General features: G+C 33.4%; 1 protein-coding gene across 4 annotated transcripts; it reads right to left on the bottom strand.

The window, feature by feature from the left end:
* Positions 1–9,139: 9,139 nt before the first annotated feature.
* Positions 9,140–13,210, bottom strand: LOC131150604 (ultraviolet-B receptor UVR8). Of its 4 annotated transcripts, XM_058101425.1 has the most exons (5): positions 12,889–13,210; positions 12,588–12,764; positions 11,177–11,212; positions 10,919–11,043; positions 9,140–10,798 (listed from the first exon to the last, which is right to left on the bottom strand). In XM_058101425.1, the coding sequence occupies exons 1-5, from the start codon at positions 12,980–12,982 to the stop codon at positions 9,527–9,529; spliced, it is 1,704 nt and encodes a 567-aa protein (XP_057957408.1). In that variant the 5' UTR covers positions 12,983–13,210; the 3' UTR covers positions 9,140–9,526. The 4 variants fall into 4 exon arrangements, with proteins under 4 accessions (XP_057957408.1, XP_057957409.1, XP_057957410.1 ...); XM_058101426.1 differs by lacking the exon at positions 11,177–11,212 and having other exon boundaries at positions 10,919–10,953; XM_058101427.1 differs by lacking the exons at positions 11,177–11,212; positions 12,889–13,210 and having other exon boundaries at positions 10,919–11,024; positions 12,588–12,706.
* Between the last annotated feature and the right edge of the window lie 4,779 nt (positions 13,211–17,989).

Consider the following 17,989-nt stretch of genomic DNA (forward strand, 5'->3'; position numbering starts at 1 on the left):
AAGTCGCACGACTATTCCGTTCACTAACACATCGCCGAGAAAGGTAACTATTTCATTATCTCTACAAATGTTTCATCACTATCAACTCTTTTTTTTCTTTTTCTTCTTCAAACTCACCTCAACAAAAGTAGTTGGGACATGTGCATGGGGAACCAGAACCCAATATGAGAAGCATCTCCAACATCTTCACCCTCCAAATCATTATTTCCTTTGGCATTTTCTTCTCTTTCCAATTCCTCTAACATCTGTAGGAGTTTCAACATCTCTTCTAGATGCACAATATTTCCCAAACATTAAAGAAAGTAAATGATAGTGTGGATAACACTTGTCCTTTAAATTATCCTGCATTCTCATTGCTCTTAAAAAAATCAAAAAAAAAAAATACATTGAAGGTTAATTTCATTAGTAAAAATAAACAAAGCATTATTCGTATGAAATAAAAACATTACATGAATGTTACATAAATATCTTTAAATACTTAGCCCAAATTGACTTTTTCTGCAACAACGCCTTACTTGACATATCAGCCTACCCAAAACTAGTACTGCTTGGCCCATGCAACATATCATACATAATGTTAAATTGTTGTTTCAGGGTTTTCATTCTAGATTTAATATGAGGATCGACTTTCAAACCTGAATTTGGCAAAGTCATTACAAGTATCCTCTCAACTGAACTATAATGACCTGATTTGAAATCACGATCAGCATCATACTTTCTGCTCTTTTGCAAATCAAGAAGAGCCTAAAATAATTTTTCATCTTTTTCTTCAGCCCACAACCTTTCGTTTTTACTAGGGCCACGAGTGTCTTCCAATACCATACCTAAAAACCAATCAATACTCAAGAATACATTTAAGAAACACTAAATATAATGGATGCATCATTAAAATTCAATATAATGGATGGTATCACTACAACCAAGATTCAAAAATAATGTCAAACAAGAGGTCCATTCATTTGACATACATATAAGAGTAGCCTTAATCTAATTAGAGACTAAATCATTTAAGAAACATTTAATATAGTGGATGCATCACTAAAATTCAATATAATGAATAGTATCGCTACAACAAAGATTCGAGAATACATGCCAAACAAGTTCATTCATTCATTTGATGTACATATAGTTGTTTCTACATTAATTACTACTTCAAGAAGTTCATACAACCAAACGAACTTCATTAGATATTTTGTCTCCACCGATTGAACATACCTATTACCATATTATCTCTCCAAGAAGTCCATGTTTCAATTGTTGTGATTAAATAACCTTCTATGCTAGAGGATGTTAGTTGTAATATATCCAACTTGTTCTCTATTGGGTCAATTGTCATCTCTTTTCTTATGAAATTATGGAGAAGACAAGAACTCATAACAATTCAGCTTTATATTTTGATTGGACGAAAGGACGGACTTCTAAGGATGGCCCAATGTAGCTTTAGTAGTCCAAAACACCTCTTAGTGACATTCCTAGTGGCAACATGTTTCATATTGAAAACTTTGTAAGGGGTGGTTGGTTGGTGTCCTTCCCTCCACTCATTCAAATGGTATCTTTGTCCTTCATAGGGTGCGATAAATCCTTCACAATTTTTCTACCCAGCATCAATAAGATAATACAATAACAACAACAACAAAACCAAATCTTAAGTCCCACAAAGTAGGGTCAGCTATATGAATCCTTTTTTGCCAATTTATGCGATCATGGACCATTTCTTTTGACAGATTCAGGGACATTAAATTCTTACTCACTCTCTCCTCCCAAGTTATTTTAAGTCTACCCCTACCTCTTCTACTATCCCCCACCATAACAAACTCACTTTTCCTCACTGGCGCACTTTGTGGCCTACGTTGCAAGTATTCATACTATCTAAGTCATCCCTCCCTTATCTTATCTTCTATAGGAACTGCACCTAACTTACCACGAATATTTTCATTCCTTTATTTATCTTTCAATGTTATACCACTCATCCATCTAAGCATTCTCATCTCGATAATTTTAACCTTTTAGATATTATGTTTCTTCGTCACCCAACATTTTGATCCATATATCATAGCTGGTCTTGTAGTTATCATATAAAACTTCCCTTTTAATTTTAAAGGTATTCTATGATCACAAAGCATACTTGAAGCACTTCCCCATTTTACCCAATCTATTTTAACTCTATGCATTACATCATCTTCAATTTCTCTTTCAGCTTGCACAATATATCCAAGGTATCGAAATCTACAAGTGCTATTTATTTCTTCATCATCAAGTATTACTTTGTCTCTAATATTTCTCTTAACATTGCTTGTTGTGTGTAATTCAGCTGATTGCAAATTCTATTTTCAGATTTTAATTAATTCCAAACAAACCACAATAACAATATGAGCATCAACCTCAATCACACCTAAACTTAAACCTATTTATTTTGACGCGTGTGTGTGCAAAGTCTAATCAAGAAAAATATATGTTCACCAAATAATATTCAGCAAAAACATAAACACGCCACAATCACAACCCACAAGAACACATTTACGTGGTTCGGCCAAAAAATTAGCCTACATCCACCGCAGAAACTCACCTCCAGAGACACTATATTAAATCGGAAGTAATAAATACGAATACACACAGATTTACCCTTTCTTGTCTTACCGGTCTCCTCTAGAAATCAGCCCAAGAATAATCTAAGAAATCCCCCCTTCACACCGGCGAAGAACCCTAGGTTTATCCCTATATTCCTCCCTAATTTCCCTAAAAGAAACCCTTCCCAAGAAACTAAATATGAGCTTTTACCTTGCCTTACCCTTGCGCGAACCTCCGTTGGAGATACCCACGCCGCACCCACCTCCTGTCGTCTCCTTTCCTGCGCGCTACGGCTGAAGGATCTCTTGGTGGTGATGGCTTCCTTGTTGCAGGTTTCCTCTCTCGGTTGGGAAGGCTCTTGCGGCTGGTGAAGCAGAAGTCTCCCTGCGGCTCTGCAAGAGTCTCTCGCGGCTGGAGCAAAGAAAACCTTCTGCGTTGCTATAAAACTGAAGAACCTCAAACCCCCGCCCCCTGCTATTTTTTCCTTATCTATTTACAATTCATTTCATGCAAATTACATCACTGCCCCTCATAGTAAAAGAAATAACATCAGCCATTGGATTTCTCAATAAATGGACGGCTTGGATTTTCTTCAGGCAAGCTTGACACTCCAACAATTCTCCACCTTGGCAAGCTTGTGATCCTTGCACCTCCTTAGCAACTCCTATGGCGGTTCCTGCAAAAAAAATACTATAAACTTCCAAGGTTAACCAAGTTCGAACAATGTTCAAACTTGGATTTAGGTATTGCTTTAGTCATCATATCCGAAAGGATTATCCTCCGTTGGAATTTTTCTTACTTCTATTTCTCCACTAGAAATAATATCTCTCACAAAATGCAGTCTAACATCTATATGTTTGGACCTATCATGATAAACATGATTCCTAGCCAAATGAATAGTGCTTTGATTGTCACAATAAATTGTAACGGTTCCACTATACATTCCTAACTCTAGGCATAGTCCTTTTATCCATATAGCCTCCTTAAAGGCTTCAGTCGTGGCAATATATTCAGCCTCCGTGGTAGACAAGGCTACCACCGACTCCATGTGAGATTTCCAACTAATAGCACTACCTAAAAAAGAAAAGATCATACCAGACAAAGACTTTCTAGTATCTAGATTTCCAGCATAGTCAGAATCTACATATTCTTTTTTCCATCAGGAGGGAAAAAAGTACAAGCATTAAGTGAACAGAAATTTAATCAATAACACTGAAGAAGACCAAAATATATTTTTTTAAACAAATAGAAAATATAAGAATGCAATCAAAGAATCAGTCTCACTTTTATAGGCAAATTAATTGGAAATAGATTTATGGTGTTGGGGTTATTTGGAAGCATATAGGCACATCACAAAAACACTCCTTGCCTCTCTTATTTGCAAGCATACCCTAGTCAGTGAAATAAGTTAGCTTCTAATGCGTAACTCCAAATCTATTTTCTAGATTTTGGGTTAACGAAATATCCTTGCATGGGAATATAGGCGAAAAAGGGGACCAATCACACCTTCACTAATCAAGCGTGAACCTTAAAAATTTTGACAAATGTAAGAGTTCTCCAAATGTGAACAGCACGTAAATCACAACAACTTATTTTTTTATAATGCAAAGACTAATTGCAAAGGGAAAATGCTCACTAGATATGTTTTGAGCTTCAGCCTTCAGTTTGCCAAGGAATCTATTGACCTTCATTGCAAGAGCTTTTACTTGGATAGAGTAAGTTCTTATCGTATGCAGGTACACTTCAGTTGGAGGCTGCTGCTTTACAAAACCTTTAGACGAACTAATACAACATGTTTATCCCTCCAACTAAAGTCATAAAAACTGTTGGGGACAAAGATTTGATTAGCTTCTTGGAAAAGTTTACGATTTCCTCATAAGGAGGTTTAGGAATTACAAAAACTAATGATGGTTCATTGTTCGCAGTAGAATCTATAGTTGGCAACAATTCCAAAATTTACTAATGCAAACACTAGGAAGTAAAAGTTGATATCCAACAATTGAATTAAAATTCCAACAGTAAGAAAACAGAAAGACAGATAAAGAATACAAAGGGATTAAAGAGAGAACAAGAATAATGAATTTCAGGGTTTATACTTATATCCCAAAAGAGAATTCAAATATGAAATTATTTTAAAGTACCTGTGCAAGAACCTCAATAGAAGTTTTCATTAAGCAATGGAAAAATTTAGAATCTTGGCCTTTAATCTCTCTTGAAACCTTTTAATCTTTACCCTTCATTAATCTAAAAGGTAACGTGCTAGTCATGAGATTACTTTAAAATGGTATAGACGAAAAAAAAACCTACATAAAAATTTCAAAGGACTAAAACTCCTAAAACAAATAAATAGCTATACTAGCATAATAGCATGAATAATACCCAACCAGCCAACCTCAACAGCAAATACTGCAACAATAGTGCAAATAGTAAATTTTGGTTCAACTTGGCCTTCATTTTAAACTTGGATGCTCTTGCAGCACTTCTTCTAATCTTTTGTCTCAATACTTGAGCACAGTTTACAACTCTTTCTTAAATCATATATACCAAGTTTGAAAAATGTCTACCTATGCACTTATTTCATCTGTAGTTATCTGAAATCAATTCTTAATCAAAATAACTAACATAAGGAAACAAACTAATGTTCACATAATTCTTTGTGTGCGCATGAGAAAAACTAACAAGTGACTGGGAGTGAAACAACTATCATTTACTTCCCTTTGCTCTTCAACTTTCTTATAGGCTCAACAATTTTATTAAAAATTTAAATTTAAATAAATAAATAAATCAACTGCACATCCCATACCTGCCATCTCATGAATATAATATGATTTTCATAGATCACTAAAGCTATCACAATATAAAAATATAACAGCCACTTCATTTCATTTAGCAACATATCCATCATATATATTCTATCAATTTATAGAACATAGTTACATTGTTTAATTATCTCAATTCCACTTGTTTTGCTGGGTTTGGTAAAAGGAAGGATGCTCATGCTTTGTGGATAAATGTAGTTTTTGCAGTTTTATGGGGCTTATGAATTGAAAGAAATGCTCATATATTTATTAAAAAAAATCTGAACAAATCTTTATTATGGGAGAACATTCAAATTTGGCATTGCTTAAGTGTGCTTTTGCTGGTTGTTTTAAAGGAGTGAGGTTTTTAGATATCTGATGGGATTGGTGGGCTTTGTTAGTATGATTGTTTTAGTTTTGTTTCATAAGGAGGTTTAGGAATTACAATAACTAATGATGGTTCACTTTTCCAGTATCCCAGAATCATTGTAGATTCAATTCTATTTTTTTCACATGACAACAATTCGCAAATTTGTTAAATAAGAGACTATTAATAGCTTGTACCATATATCTCAATTGGCATGCAGTTGTTCTATGACCTAACAAATATTACTCAGCCAGCACTCTTCTTATTCAATGCTCTTCATTTTAAAGGCAAATCTTTTTTCAATCTCCTCTTTTATGGATAATCAATCCAACTTAACAAACACAATCACTATGAAGTATATCTCATCTAACAGTTTTCACAAGGCTGACAATTCATCCATGGAAATTGGAGAAACATGCCTGGTAGACTCACTGTCAATCCCTAATGTAAGTCAATTATAACTGAAAAGTTGACTTTCAAATTGATCCATCCTAGTTACAAAAACTCCCCACTTGTAACTTTGGCCATGCTAAAATATTTATTTAATATAACTAAATTTGTGACTTCTGCAATATAATTCACCGACCACAACTCAGATCACAATCTCATGCATTTGACTATATAATATATGAACAAAACAATATATAACATTTCAACGTTACCTTTGAATTTTTGAACCAGATCCATACCCTCAATGACCTGAATTCGTAAATCTACCTGAACTTGTGAATCTACAAATGTAATAAGCACCTCTGATGAACTTCCTGGAGCAAACTATATAATTAAACTAATCATCAACTGAACACGGATTAGGTGCAAGCTCCAAGGGTCCCCAAACCAACTTGGGCCCGAAAGAAAGTAGCACAATAACAGGAGAAATGAAAAGAATGAAAGGAAACTTGACGAGACAATTTTACTAAATTAGTAGGAAAAGTACAAAAATAGAGGAAGAAGCAGTGGTTAGTTGACCGCCTAAAGAAGAAGTTCAATACACATGCATGATTATGATATCTACATATGCTTGCTCCTATACAATCATGAAAGAAACATGACATATGATCCTTAACATGCAATTTGACATAGGAGAGCAGAGAAATGATGAAGCATAGATCACAATATTCAAAGAATCACACAAATGCTTAAACATGCCAAAATCAATCATATGCATGGAAATAAATAAAGTAAAGGGCTTCACACCAACCTTTTTGAAGAACAACCCTCTGTAGATCAATTGGAATACCCCTCACTTCGAATTACACCCCCAAAGTCTCCTTTAAGAGAAGAGAAGTGTGAGTTATCTTCTCTCTCCTTCAAATGAAAATGCTTTTGAAATTCACAAATTCCTCTTGAAAACTCTCACTTTGCCCTCTCCTCGGTCTGCCTTCAACTCTCCCCAAAAACCCCCTTTTATAGACCTTCAATAGTAGAGAAAAAACTATTTCAAATTTGAATTTTAAAACTCGAATTCGAAAATAACTACCAATAATCACCAACCATTAGCTGCCAATGTTGACGGTTGACATGTGGCATCAATGGGACACATGGTTAGCTAAGCATCTCTAACCAATCACACGAGGACAACTCTAAATTTCAAATTTGTTGCAGGTTGGTTAACCACCTTGAGGGCCAGGTCGACCGCCTATGAGATGGCACCAACGGCTAGAAATGGAGGGAGGGTAGGTCGACCGCCCCAATGAAAACTCTTTCTTTCTCTTTATTTTTCCTTAAATTTTGATATCTTCACTTGAGTTAAAAGTTTTTTGGTAAAAAATTGACTGCTAATAGTCATCATAGAAAGGGGGAGATTATTAGTCCCAAGGTTTCATTAACCTAATTTTGATAATAACAAACTATTTGGTACTAATGACTTTGTGCTTAAGTTGTTTGCAATAAGATTAAGTCATTGAAGTTGAAGATTTTTTAGAGAAGATATGAAGACTTTATTTGCTTTATTTGTACTCATTTCTCTCAAATTTTGTACTAATTTCTCTCAAATTATAATGTGTTTTATCTTGCATATCTCTAAGAATATGAAGGTCATGGCATTAAGGCACTTAAACATGGAAAACACACAAAATAAAGAGACTATTCCGGGCTATCATTCCAATGGGGGTGGTCGACCAATTTAGGTAGTAGTTAGGAGGGATTGACAGGTCCACCTAGATTTGGCTACAATGGTTTGATTTTCTTCAGCGGCTAGAGCCAAGTCGATCAGCCTTTGTAAGTGGTCAACCAGCCTTGTATTATACCTTAATTGATAAAAAAATGGCTAGTTTTGCTATAATCTTTGTATATATGCCCTCCAAAGCCTAAGAAACATTAGAGAATATTCATACTTAATTTCTAAGTGCCCAAACTGTCAATTCTCTTTTAATCTCTCCTGTGCTTTAATTTGCTCACTCTTGAGTGATCACATATAAAACTCTTTTGTTATCTTTTGAATATTCTTTAAGAGTTAGTTTTGAGTTTCAAATTGTATATCCTTCTTTGTTTAGTTTTGAGTTTCAAATTGTATATCCTTCTTTGTGAGGAAATCTTCTGTTACAAGTATTCATGTAATTGGTTATCTTGTCTCTAAAAAACAAGGGATTCTAAATTTGTTATCTTGTCTTCGAAAAACAAAAGGTGTATTGGTTTCCTTGATCTCTGTTGAAATAATGGAAATAATAAAATCTCAAGGTGGTTAGCCTTGATAAAGGGGACATAGGTCAATTGCCGAACCACTATAAAAAGAATTTGCAATTTTTCTTCCCTTCTCTCCTTTGATTTTACTTTATATGTATATTTTTCCTGGTTTATTTAAATTGCTTTAAAGTTGATATCAAACACATTAATTTTCATTAAACCCCAATTCACCCCCCCCCCCCCCCCCTCTAGGTTACCACTTGGGTCAACATTACTTTGTTTTTATATTTTTCATTCTATACATCTTCTTTCTTGGGGGCGTCATGCAACCTTTTGTCAGCCCTTATATAGAATTCAATGACAAAACTCCATTTAAGGACAAAATCTCAGTCTCTAGGATGACAAAAACTTAGAACTTCATATTTTGTAGTTTGTATCATCAAATGGTTTAACTTGGTGATATCAAAGACTTGAGTTACTGTACCACTTGAGTTCATTGTACTTAAAAAATAAACTTTCAATTTTATATTGTTAAAGAACTTTGTAGAACACAATTAATTACACATAACATAATAAAATAAATACAATGAGAGAGAGAGAGAGAGAGAGAGAGAGAGAGAGAGAGAGAGAGAGAGAGTGCATGCATGCAAGCTCATAAAACATTGTCACTATTATATAGGAAAAAACTTTAATCACAATTAAGTTATGGAAAGAAAGCACCTCAGTACCATCTTTCATCATTTATTCATTTTATCATGATGTTTAAACATGCATGAAACAATTTCTCTTCAACCAGGCAAACAAGCAAATGCAGCCATTATTATTTAATATTGAAATACATATCAATTTATTACACAGCTGCCAAAGGAATTCATTATCTCAGCCTGCATATTCTTTACATCAATTTTATCAACTTAGTTCTTTCCTTCCTTTTCTTTCCGCACAAGACTTATTTAATAAATTTATACAATCTCTCAGTGTTACACAATCTCACTAATGCAAGTGATGGAAGGTGGCCTAAGAAACCACATACCATCCAATTGTATGCTAAAGCTCATATGACCAAGCTGTGAACATTTTTGACAGTTCATTCAAAACATTATGCACTTCCGATTGTCTCCAACTGACTTACAGCTTTTTCTAATGTTTATTTCCTTTTGGGGCAGTTCTAATTACCTGCGGTTGAGGAATGGAGACACTCCTTCATAATCTCCTGGATCCTTCTCTTCATTAGCTTATCTTTAACACCCACAAGCATGTTCCGGTAGAATCCCTCCAACCTGACAAGCTTACCACGATCTGCAGACTCTAACATGTTCTCCCATTCCTTTGCAATGTCAAAAGTACCTAAGCTCTGCAATGACATCGGAATATCTCGCTCCTCAAGAGGTTTGCCATAAATCGAACCATGAAGTATGCTAGCATACCGTTCCAAAACAGAGAGTTTTGAATGAAGGAGCTTCAACTCATCCATAACCGAGGATAACTTTTTCCCCATTTCTTTGGTTTTAGGATCTTCATCTTCAATATTTTTTCCCTCACTAGTAGGCTTCAATTCCTCTTCCTTGAAATCCTCCACAAGTGGAGGCCACAACACTATTTTGGGAGCAAAACAATCAACTGTTTTACCATTTCCCAAAACACCACTCCTTCCCCTGCCCCATGACCATAGCTTATAACCATCACTTGCAACAAGGACAGTATGAGCAGCACCACACGCAACTTGCAACAGTCCAGGAATTTTAGATCCATACAGCCGGGGAGAAACTGCATCACCAGCGTCATTTCCAGTGAAACTAGCATCTGGGCACAGACCAAGACCCTTCTCCATCCCCCATGACCACACCTCACCAGCAGAGGTAACGACACTAGTGTGAAACAAGCCACAGTCAATAGAAACCAGGAAAACATGCTGCGGCAATCCTTTAATAGGTTCAGGTAACAAAGCACTCCTATTTGTTCCATGCCCAAGTTGCCCATTTTCCCCCAGGCCAAATGTCCAGAGAACACTTTCTAATGCATCACCCGGTTCCTTTATGTGACTGAGTAAAGCTGTGTGAAATGCCCCACAAGCCACCTCATCAAGTGCCCAAGGGGATTCCAGGTTAAAAGTTCCAACGACTTCAGGATGTAACCTGCCTTCTGTATCTCCCAACCCCAATTGGCCATGACTGTTGTTACCCCAAGAGTAGCATATAAGATCACCACCCTTATATGTTTCTCCTGCACTAACTAGGGCGACAACATGCTCATTTCCACATGCCACCTTAACGACTGTGTGCCCATGAAAGTGCCAGACTGGAATTGGAGTGGAACAGCTAAAAAGAGAGAACTTCCCATCACTGGAGCTGGCTGGCTGAGGACAGTTGCCCCAGATCCAGAGGCCACCAAGATTATCAATTGCTAGCGACATCATTCCTCCAGCTTTTATAGAACAAATCTATTGCGAAAAAAAAAATTAAATGAACTGGTGAGAATTACTTTAATAAGTTATATAAAGCAAATCAATAATCAGCTTGGTTAAGTTCTTTCAGCAAAGCAGTACAAGTGCATTTCATACCTTTAAGGGTGCTTTGCCCCTTGTTTCTGACCTGTCTGTCAAAGCATCAGGAGAGCACAATTCAAGAAAACGCTCTAACAAGCGAGGCAGTGAAGAATTATCATCACTGAAACCAAGTTGGCCATCCATATCATAGTCAAGGATGAACAGAAATCAAAAAACTCACAAGCAGAGACAGACTAGCAGTATAATTTTATTTCCCACATTGCATTCAACTGTGCACTCAAAACGTAAATATATCTTTATTATAAAGGATACAGATGTTGTAACCCCAGCACCAAACTGATCCATCATCTGCCATTGTATACTAGTGAGAGAAGAAGTTTGGGGCATATGAATATAACCTTGAATACCCAATCATTTGTCACTTATGATCAAATTTTTAGTTAACATGCTCCACTAATACTCACATCCTTTCAAGGTAAAAATTAGATAATTAACTCTTGAAATGAATAAATCATGTTAGTCATTTGATATTTGAGGGTGCTTGTTGTAGGGTTCCATGGCATGGTACGGCACTTTAATATCCTCAAGGCAACCCAAACCCAAGTAAAGCAAGTTAGGAAACCCCTCAGACTAATAATGACTAAACCTACAAAGTTATGGGCGAGTCTACAAATAACAGCAAAAGGAGCCATCCATGTTTAGAAAGGAAGAGAAAAATTGAGCAATAACTTTTAAAAAATAAAGGGTTTATCCATAAGTAAAGAACAAACTACCCCTAAACAACCAAATAAACACAAGGAGAAGTAAATTCTAAACATCAACTTAGTAAATAATACTACCATTGAAGCATCCCATGAACATATTTTTCAGCAGCCACACAAACTTACCAACAAACGTATTGATCAAACACACATAATGATCAAACAAACTTACACTCTCACCATCCATTGCCACAGTATTTGGAATCTTGTACAACCTATTTAATGCATTGTTGAAGAAAATGTGGGTTATTTGTCAAGATTCTAGACAGTGGGATGATGGATAGTTGTAATAAAATATTTTTCCAAATTGACGCAGAATATATACTACTAGCTCTTACTATTCTCTTTTCCTTATGTTAGATTACCACTTTACCTAAAAGCTTAAACTTTTAGGTTGTGGGCCAACAATGTATATCAAGCTTTAACACTACCGCGCACATTTTTCCAACAGCACGTGGAGAGTTAAACACACGATAAATAATAACCATTATAGGAAACACAATAATTTTTTTAAATACCACATAATAAATACAGGTCACAAGACTAAAACTCAGGACGGCTCTGCTATCACGTGAGATTACACTTTACCTAAAAGCTCTAACAACCTTAAAACTTAAGCTTTTAGGTAAAGTGGTAATCTAACACCTTAAACTGTTGATATATACAACAAAAAATGTTGGTATATAATTTATGATATCATTGCTATATTGAAAATGATTATACAGTCTATTTTCATCACATAATTTATAATTCTAGATAAAAAACTAAGGATAAGATCAACAAAAGAACTTTGTCTCGATTCTATCGGAAAACAAAGAATTACTCCATGCGGCTAAAACAATGAGCTGGTTCAATCCCGGAGAACATCCATACAACCCCATGCTTTAACATTAACAATGTAGAGATGCAAGAACAGTTGAAACAGTATACGGCGCCGTTTTATGTCAAAAGCACCTACTGACCTGCAAGAGCCAGACTGTGATAAGCACCAGCAGCCACTCCAACAAACTTAAGCTTCTCTCTTCCCGATTCACAGGACGAATCAAACCGGACCCGAACAGGGAAGGACTCGTCCGATTCTGACCCCGTCCCGAGCCGCCCAAACATTCCTCTTCCCCACGAATACACACTGCCATCACCTGCAAAGACCCACCAAAACCCCACCAACTAAAACCCTCATCCCAAATTTCAAGCTGAAATCGAGCCAGTAATTAATTACCCACAAATACACGAACGTTGCCACACACGTTTGACGTAGAGTACCTGTGAGGGCGAGAGTGTGAGCTTCTCCGGCGGCGACTGAGATGATTTTAAGCGATGGGTTGCCGGGATTCGCGAGTCCTCCAATGAGGTCCATCTTTTTCCGGGTACGGGACGGAGATGGCCCTTCGTTTTTACAGCTTATCGCGTCACCGTGCGACAGGCAGATACACACACAGCGATTATAGTGGCAATTAAGTAAGCTTGAATCGTGAAAGTCGCCATAAATGTCAGATGCGCCGGAATGTTCAACCTTATCCGATTTAATATTTTAATATGAAACCAGAAAAATGGGCCTGCCGTTCACGGCGGCGTATGATTCCATAATTGATTTTAGTAGTAAAATTAAAACTTAACATATTATTTTTCATTACTTATTTAATATACTTATTAAATATTAATAATTTATAAAAAAGTATAATATTTACAAAAAATTACACAAATACATATAATTTTTAAAATATTACAAATATGTACACTCTAGATAATATAAAATTACTTACTATCAATTAATTTAAGTATGAAATTAATTTAAAAAAAAATAAAGATAAAAATCATATTAATATCAAATAAGAATTTAAAATTTAAGATTTCAGTGATATTTTACTTATAAGATATGAAAGGTTGAATACTTATTAAATTTATACATATATATATATATGTAAATATATATATTTATTATTGTAAACGTTAATGAATAATTGATAATATTTTAAATATATATACATAAATAGGGGACTCTCCCTTTTGTATCATTTTTTACAAATGTATTAAAAGGGCATATAAAATTGGCCATATAAGAATTTTAAAAATCTCAAAATTACAGATATTAATGATATTCATGCATGCTTAAAAAAAGTATGTATTTTTCTAGTTTTTGAATTAAAAATTTCATCTAATATGTTGCCTTATATAGGCTTTATATTTGATTCTTATTGCCTTGATAAATTATTTAATGTAATTTTAAAAAGTATAAAATTCTTGTATACCTACCTTTATATGCCTTTTAACTATATTTATAAAATTTTAAAATTATCATTACAATTTTTAGGTTTAATTGGTTACATAATTTTTTTTTTTTTGATGACGTGACATCTGTTTATCAAGAGTGATTAGACAGTCAATAATAAATTATGTCATTGTGATTTCACCAAGTATTTGATCCTCTCAATAAGCATGTGGTCGTAAAAATGTATTTGAAGAGAGTTGTCCTCTGCACTCACGCTTTGTCTAAGAGTATAAATTTTAGACATTGAATTCGAATTTAAGTGAATTTGAATAAATTTTAATTCTATTTTATTATATTTTTTCCAAATTCAATATAAATTTAAGTCTAAATTTTTTACAAACACATAGGGATCCCTGTCAATGAAAAAATGTTTAGGCAATCAAAAGTAATGATATATCACTCTCATGCGAAGATGCATATAGCTTTCTACTTTAATGATAATGAAGGCGAGCATACAGCCTACAGCTTTTCTTCTCCCAAAATTATTGCATGTAATTAATTTTGGACTGTAATCAAAAGTAATAACTTATCCTCTCTCTCTATCTCTCGTAGTATAATTTTTAAGTGGGCCGGAATTGGCTTCTTTTGTTACTTTCTTTGAATTTATTCTGAAGTTAAATAAATTAAACAAAAAACAAGCAGAGCTACCGCTACATTAATTTTTTTTCATATCAAGATATTACTGCTCTCTCTGTAAAACTCTAACCTGAAAATTAACTAATGCACATTTTCTTTGTGTGGAGAGAGAGAGAGAGAGAGAGAGAGAGAGGTAGGTTGTGGAGGTTCACTAATTTACCTATTTGGTAAGTTAGATTTGGAGTCTTAAATTACATTGGTAAAAAATATACGAATTTAAATTAAATTTATTTAATTTTAAATTTAAACTTTAAAATTAGGTAAAAGACACTCACCTACGAGAGGTTTTGCAAATAAAAATATAAACTTCCCCCAAAATTTTAAAAATGACATGAACTTAAAATTTTAAAAATGTCATAAATTTTTCTTGAGTTTTTCCAAAAAGATGCGGACACTTAAAAAAATTCTTGTTTATAACTTTTTGATAGATTTTAGAAAAAATTCTAAATTTATTAAAATTTTAGTAAAAAATTAATTTTGGAGTGATATTTTGTATTAATCATAACTAAATACCTTTTAACTCCTAATTTTTTTTACAGTTATTTTATCAAACTAAAAATAAATTTTTTTTTTAAAAAAAACATGCATATAGTACATGCCCATGACTACTTTTAACAATTTGAATTTGAATTGGTCTTATAATTTTAAAAATAATTTGAATTAATTTTATAATTATGAATATATGCAAGCAAATGCAACATAGTATATATATATATATATATATATATATATATATTTGAATTATATAAATTTTGAATTAATTTTATAATTTTAGTTACGTAAATATAAATAAAAGATAAGGCAAGTAAGCGTTAATAATTTTAATTAATTTATAGTATAAAAAAATTGGATAGCATATGGTTAGAGCGGAGCCATTTAAAAATAAAAAAGAAATCATTCTAGTGGAATTCATTTATATTGGGGTTTTTTTTAAAAAAAAAAGTTATCAATAAAAGAAAGAAAAATAATTTTTAAAAATAAATAAAAACATTTAGGGGAGTCAAAAATAGTGGAAAAGAGAGATGTTTTAAAAAAATAATTTTAAAAATTTTAGAAGGCCACGTGCCTACGTGGGCCCTGCTTGCTGTGCTGCTTGGCCTGGGAGAGAGTGGGGTAGGATAGAGAGATGGACAAGCCAAAAGACAAAAGTAAAGGAGATTTTAAAATAATTTTTTTAAAAAAATGTGGGGACCAGAGCCCTACTACTTTAAATTCAAACAAAATTTTTTTAGATTAAATTATTTATTTAATGTGGAAATTTAATTAAAGTAAATAAAATAATCATATAAATTTAAAATATAATTAAATAAAATAGCGATAAATTTTTTAAAAAATATTTTTACTATTTTTCAATCTTCATATATAATAAGATTGTTCTTATAAAAATAATTAAGTAAAATAACCGCAATAATTTTTTATTATAATATATATATTTATATTATTTTATACTTTTATTGTTTTAATTATATTTTTAACTGTTATTTGATTGAAGAGTAAAAGCAAACATTTTCCTGAAAATTGGAAATTACCATTCATGTAAAATCTTGTCAATTCCATGAATATTTTCATTCATTCAATTGATTGATACATGTAGATTTATTTAATCTCATAATTCATGTCAATTCCATTATTCAAGTTAATCATATTCCCCTGATTCATGTCAATCCCCATGATTCAAGTCAATCATATGATTCTTAAAATCATGACAATCCCATTCTTCTGCCATCCTTTTGTATAAATACTTGTATCATTTATACAAATGATAGATCAAATATTTAAACAAATTATTATGGTATTAGAGCAAGCTCATTACTCTCAAATAGAAAATTGAAGTCACAATCTGCATATCTATAACTTCACAAACAAGTTAATCAAGTAAACCAAATGACAAAAGCTACGATAATTACCCAAGGGGCATCAAGAAAGACCGAGAAGCCAGCACACTACCAATTGAGTAGCTCCAATAGGCCAGGTGACCAATGGTCACACACTTGTTAAAAGGGGACAAACTACTTAACTAGGAGAAAAAATAGTAACTATATATAAGTAGATGATGTACATGGAAGCAAGACTTCCAAAACCCCCAAAAGGTTATTCGAAGGAAGAATGATTGGATCACCTATAATTTGATGGTAATGTCTTGGATCTAAAAATCCTTGAATTATGAGTTGCATAATAGTATAGTTTACCACAACATAGCACATGGCATGTGGAAAGAGTTTTAGGAGCGATTCTCACAAGGAAGTGGCCCTAGGATAAGAGATTAAGCATGAAATAGAAAGTGTGGGTCAAGGAGATATGACTATCTTACCATATTATGCTAAAATCAGAGTCGGCTTAACCATTAGGCGGCTAAGGTGTTCGCCTAGGGCTCCAAAAATTTTGGGGCCTCCAATTTTTTTTTTAATATAATAATATATTTTTGGGGTCCCAAATTTTTTTTAATTAAATAATGTTAACATTATTTATTATACTCTCTTCCCATACATTGACTTCCCAACTAACAAATAAATGAAATTGTATTTTAAAATATAAAATAAATGTAATTTAATTCTTTTTTTTGCAAGTCTCATTGACTTCCCAATTAACAACTTTATTATATTTCTAACTATCTATTACTCATCTCTTTCTCTTTGTCTCTCTAAAAAAAATTTTCCATCTCTCATCTGTTGGTCTCTCTATGATTTTTGCTCCTACTCTTGTGTTCATCATCCTCAGACCTCTGATTCTCTGTAATTTTCATCAACTCTAATTTTGATTTTAATGTTTGTGCATTATTTTTCTATTATTTTCACTTTGAATTTTTTTTTTTTCTATTTTTTCTTTGATTTTGGAAGTTTTGAGGTTAGAGCGTTGTATCCGATAAGAATCTTATATCTCTAAAGCCTTACTCGTCAATCGATTTGCAATAATAATAATAATCAGATTATATTGTTTCAATCTATTATTTCTATAGATTTATTAAATTTATTTTTATTTATTTACATAATTTGTCAATTTATAGTTAGTGTTAATTTTGAAATTTTGTTGACCTTATAGGTCGCACCTGATTTTAATAATGACAAATATTCGGGTATTTGATGATTGTCAAGTGTTTGTGCAGGCTTAAATAAATATCCCAAGAAAGGACACTTGAAGCAACTAGAAGACCCTGAAGACTTTAAATTTGTACTTGTAAAATCAATGTCTGTAATAGTAACCTAGGATGTGGTTTGTATTTATCTTACATGCACATCATGCATATAGGATATATGGTAAGCTCAATACGACCATAGCAAGATTCTAGGTCCCAACACTCACACACATATCATATAATATAAATGAGTGTTAAAATTGTGCCTTAAATTGAACAAATATCAGGATATTAAGAGAGCTTGGGCGACCGAATCCTTGGAGTTCAAAACTCCTCGGGCGACCGATTAATAATATGCATACCTTCCACGGGCGCCCAAACCCCTC

The sequence above is a fragment of the Malania oleifera genome, chromosome 3, assembly GCF_029873635.1.
Source record: "Malania oleifera isolate guangnan ecotype guangnan chromosome 3, ASM2987363v1, whole genome shotgun sequence".
In the NCBI taxonomy this organism is placed as follows: Eukaryota; Viridiplantae; Streptophyta; class Magnoliopsida; order Santalales; family Ximeniaceae; genus Malania; species Malania oleifera.